At 43.5% G+C, this 5,315-nt stretch overlaps 1 protein-coding gene across 1 annotated transcript in view; it reads left to right on the forward strand.

Moving 5' to 3' along the window:
* Positions 1 to 1,229: 1,229 nt before the first annotated feature.
* Positions 1,230 to 5,315, forward strand: part of PLA2G4B (phospholipase A2 group IVB) — a gene marked incomplete at its 5' end in the record, with an annotated part of 46,806 nt that continues 42,720 nt past the window's right edge. Inside the window, 3 exons of the mRNA XM_075329699.1 lie at positions 1,230 to 1,323; positions 3,120 to 3,256; positions 5,113 to 5,244. Of these exons, the coding sequence (XP_075185814.1) occupies positions 1,230 to 1,323; positions 3,120 to 3,256; positions 5,113 to 5,244 (363 nt within the window). The remainder of the gene's footprint in view (positions 1,324 to 3,119; positions 3,257 to 5,112; positions 5,245 to 5,315) is intronic.

The raw sequence follows: 5,315 nt of genomic DNA on the forward strand, positions 1-5,315 counted from the left end.
TTTGTCTTGAGCCCTATTAATTTCCAAATAGGTCTTTATTTTCCAGCAGATTAGAAAGTCATAACAGACATTACGAGGATTGTATTCCTAAGATTCCATACGTGTGAAAATATTTGTCCAGATAGATGTTGTTTTGGAGGATCAGCATTGGGATGAGTCACCTTGTCATGGAGCGGATTATCATTATTGATTGTTGTCCTGTCAGATAATCTATACGGCTGTCATCAAAGGCTTGTGCCTTGAGCTTCTTTGGTTATTTGGAGATTAAATTAAGAGGGGCGGTCCACCCTTTTATTATTTTCCTTTAAAAACAAAACAAAAAAACCCATATTCGTCTACAGTCCCCACCTGTTCCTCTGATCCGCATCGCTCCAGGGTCGGTAATGGCCATCACCACTGAAAAAAGGAAGCGAGGAGACTGGCGGGGAACCTGATCAGTGACACTGAGGAACAGTGGGGGATCAGTAGAGGATTTTAAGAGGAAAAAAAGGGGGTTAAAATAAACCTTTAAATAGTAATGGCTGACCCAGAAAAAGTGTCTTTCTGCATGTAGAAATGACACCATAGGCTTTGAGCTGCAAGTCAGTCCAAAGGCAGGAAAATTGTGAATTGGACGCCTCGGTCTGCTGCTCTCTTGTTGTATCAGAAAAGGAGGGCCAAATTGGACAAAAAAAATAATAAAAATTCTAAATTTTATTAAATACGTTAAAATTTAACACACAAAAAGACAAACAAGTGAGGGGACTATGGTCACACTGATATACAATATGTATAAATAGGCAATACAATGCACAAAAATTATAACATGACAGTACAATGAATAAGAAAAACACTATTATACTCCATATTGGGTGCTCATATATTACGAGCGCTACGAGATATTGGTGATAAAGAGGAAGACCCGCAGAAACACCCCAATGCGCGTTTCATATGTTTGGTTGCTGGCTTTACAATGACCAGGATTGGTGAGGATGCACAATGGAAGAAATGGCTTAAATTCATATTTTCATCATCTTCGAATGAAGGGTATTGTCTTGTTACATAACCAAGATGTGATGCATTAGCTCACTGGTGGTGATTTGTAAGTACCGTAATTAATCCAATGCCTTTACAGCCCGCTATGCCTTGTAGAATTGTACACCACTTCTGCACTATTTTGATAAATGTAATATGTCATTTACAATTATATTATATTGCCATGTTCATACATATTACTATATTGATATTGTACTAATACAACTCTCTCATTACAGGAGGAAAGTGCACTCAGCTTGTTAACGGTCAAGGTTGTACAGGCCGCACATATTCCATGGGCTGACCTGAGTACGTATGAGGGGTTACAGGGTGTATGTTACCTGCTGGAACTGCTGGTTTAATAGTGTAATGAAGCATTAGGGTAATAGTGAAGTGGTAAAATACTGTAAAGGAATATTATTATTGTAATATTGGTATAATAGTATTAGTATAATACTATACTAAATTATATAGGTATAAAAGAGTATTAGTATAATAATGTAATGGAGTATTGGTACATTGGAGTATTAGAATTAGAGTATTAGTATAAAAGTATAGCGGAGTTTAGTATACAGTATTAGATTGTTAATGGTGATGAGCGGACACTACCATGCTAAGTACTCGTAACTAGTGATGAGCGGACACTACCATGCTCGGGTACTCGTTACTAGTAATGAAAGGACACTACCATGCTCGGGTACTCGTTACTAGTAATGAAAGGACACTACCATGCTCGGGTGCTTGGTACTCGTATCTAGTGTTGAGCGGGCACTACCATGCTCGGGCGCTCTGTACTTGTAACTAGTGATGAGCGAGCACTACCATGCTCGGGTGCTCAGTACTCGTAACTAGTGATGAACGGGCACTACCATGCTCGGGTGCTCAGTACTCGTAACTAGTGATGAGCGGGCACTACCATGCTCGGGTGCTCAGTACTCGTAACTAGTGATGAGCGGGCACTACCATGCTCGGGTGCTCAGTACTTGTAACAAGCAGTTGGTGATCGGATGGGCTTAACTCTTGTACAGAGTAGTATAATGGAGGCAATGGGGGACACGAACATTTTTCCAGAAGGTCTTCCCAATTACTTCCATTATATGCGGTACACGAGTCGAGCCCATCCGAGTATCCAACTGCTCATTACAAATACCGAGCACCTGAGCATGGTAGTGCCCACTCATCACTAGTTACGAGTACCGAGCACCCGAACATGGTAGTGCCCGCTCATCACTAGTTACGAGTACCGAGCACCCGAGCATGGTAGTGCTTGCTCATCACTAGTTACGAGTACAGAGCATGGTAGTGCTCGCTCATCACTAGTTACGAGTACCGAGCATGGTAGTGCCCACTCATCACTAGTTACGAGTACATAGCACCTGAGCATGGTAGTGCCCGCTCATCACTAGTTACGAGTACCGAGCACCCGAACATGGTAGTGCCCGCTCATCACTAGTTACGAGTACCGAGCACCCGAGCATGGTAGTGCTTGCTCATCACTAGTTACGAGTACAGAGCATGGTAGTGCTCGCTCATCACTAGTTACGAGTACCGAGCATGGTAGTGCTCACTTATCACTAGTTACGAGCACCTGTGCATTGTAGTGCCCGCTCATCACTAATTGTTAATATAGTGGTATATTGAAATATTGATATAATTGTGTAAGAGTTTTGGTCTAAAAGCAATTTCTTAAATGGGTTGGTTAAGTAGCCTATCAGCCTTATAAACATTAGGTGATAACTTGTTGATTGGTGTGGGTTCATGTACTGCACCGATCTGCAGAATGGGGAACTTTTATCCCTTTTATAACTGGGCGACTGTTCACAAGGTTGGACCCCCGCTCCATTCAGTCCCTCTGGTGCTGCTGAGTGCTGCGCTCAGCATTTTTCGGTATAGAGAATGCATAGAGCGGTGGTCGGGTGTCTGACTTGCTGCTCCGTTTTAGAACAGGGATGAAAATTGGGGTGATTTCTGCATTTGCTGATTGGTATGTCTCCAAACAGTAAGCCCCCCCCTTCCCCACTGGTCAATGAATAGGTGCACACTTGTTTTAACTAGAGAGTCCCTTTAATTATGGTATCTAATTAATGTCTGATTTTCCATTCCAGTGAGCAATGCTGATTGCTACGTATGTCTGTGGCTGCCCTCCTGCACTAATAAAACCGTACAGACCAGGACTATATCAAACACCAGCGACCCTGTGTGGAATGAGACTTTTCAGTTTACTCTCTGCAATAATGTGAAGGTAAGAGGCTTTCATTAGTGCTCATGGATAATTACCGTACACATATCATATTAAAAAATACAACGTTCCCCTGAAATTAGCGTGACGCTGCCACTACATCTACCAGACGTCACAAGGATTTCATAACGTCCTGAACTGCAAATCTACCTAGTTATGAAGAAGTGTGGAGATATGCAAGGCAAGAGTGTGGGAGACGTGTGATGATCCCTGTGTGAGAACTTGTATTGGGAGACCCGCGAACAGTCCATGAATTGCTATCCATGTTCAGAAAGGGTTTCACGGACATCTGAATAAGTTCTTATTCGGCGTATGTACCAGTCTGTCTTTTTATTTATGGTGTATCTAGATATATTAATTTCAGCCCCTCAATCCACTATTAACGAGCGCCAGTACACAAGTCATTTGCCCGGAAGAAAACCTTGGCGGGGTGCACAGGATAGGATAGGAGCATCTAGGGATGCAAGAACTAGACCACAAAAGAAGTGGAATGCAATAAAATTCACATTTATTTCTTCATTAAAAATAGTTGTGCAGTCTGACAGATCAAAAGAAAACCAACGCGTTTCAGCTAAGCCTTATTCATGGTTTATGCCACTCTGGTTTTGGTGTAGAAAAAAACTGTTGCAAATGTGTCACATGAGAACATACTCTAAGGAGTACTTTGCACACTGCGACATCACTAGCCGATGCTAGCGATGCCGAGCGCGATAGTCACCGCCCCCGTCGCACATGCGATATGTAGTGCGAGCTGCCGTAGCGAACTTTATCGCTACGGCAGCTTCACACGCACTTACCTGCCCTGCGACGTCGCTCTGGCCGGCGACCCGCCTCCTTCCAAAATGGGCGGGTCGTGCGGCGTCACAGCAACGTCACACGGCAGGCAGCCAAAAGAAGCGGAGGGGCGGAGATGAGCGGGACGTAAACATCCCGCCCACCTCCTTCCTTCCGCATTGCCGTCGGGACGCAGGTAGGAGATGTTCCTCGCTCCTGCGGCTTCACACACAGCGATGTATGTTGCCGCAGGAACGAGGAGCAACATCGTACTTGCCGAAGCACCGACATTATGAAAATGAACGACGTGATACAGATCACCGATTTTTGACTGTTTCACACTCGTTCATCTTCTCTCCTAGGCTTTACACGTTGCAACATCGTTACCGGCGATGGATGTGCATCCCTTTCTATTTAACCCCGACGATATCGCAGGTGCGATGTCGCAACGTGCAAAGTACCCCTAAGGCTATGTGTGCACATTGCCTTGTTTTGTGACCACAAAGATGCACTGTTTTTGGCCACAAAAAAACGCACAAAGCGCACCCGCGGTACAAAAAGCATAAAAAAAGCATGTGTTTTTGCACGTTTTACTGTGTTTTTTTGCCGCGTTTTTGTTGCTGCGTTTTTCCAATGTATTGCATGGGTGAAAAACGCTGAAATAATTGACATGTTGCATCTTTGTGGTCACCACAAAAACACACCTAAAACAAAACTGCACTGTGCGGAAAGCAAAAATGAAAACTCATAGACTTTGCTGGGGAAGCAGAGTCATGCAGATTTAAGACCAAAAATGCATCAAAAAAAACGCGCAAAAACGCCATGAAACTCGTACTGTGCACACATAGCCTTATGGTGTCAGGTCTAACTGGTGATACTTGAGATGGGGGATTCACAGAACACTAACTAGAGAAGCCTGGCACTGCCCGCCGGCCCTGGGCTATAAGTGCCTCAGGTTTGCTTGAACGGTTTCTTTAAATAGGTATTTGCAGACATTTGGCATCGGGCGCATTCTTCTACAGTCCTGTAAGTGTGATAAGATATATATGGTATATATTTATGTCTGCAAATAAATTCTGTTTCAGAATGTTTTACATCTGATGTTACATGATGAGGACGTGATCACAAAAAATGACCTGCTCTATACACTGACATTCGATGTGGGAAAAATCCCTATTGGAGAAACTAAACTGGAAACGTTCCGTCTCAACCCTAGCGTAAGTCAGACTCATCAGTCATAGTATCCTTACATCTACCATCTGATAGGATTATATGACCATGTCAGTAA

This window comes from Anomaloglossus baeobatrachus, chromosome 12, assembly GCF_048569485.1.
Source record: "Anomaloglossus baeobatrachus isolate aAnoBae1 chromosome 12, aAnoBae1.hap1, whole genome shotgun sequence".
NCBI lineage: Eukaryota > Metazoa > Chordata > Amphibia > Anura > Aromobatidae > Anomaloglossus > Anomaloglossus baeobatrachus.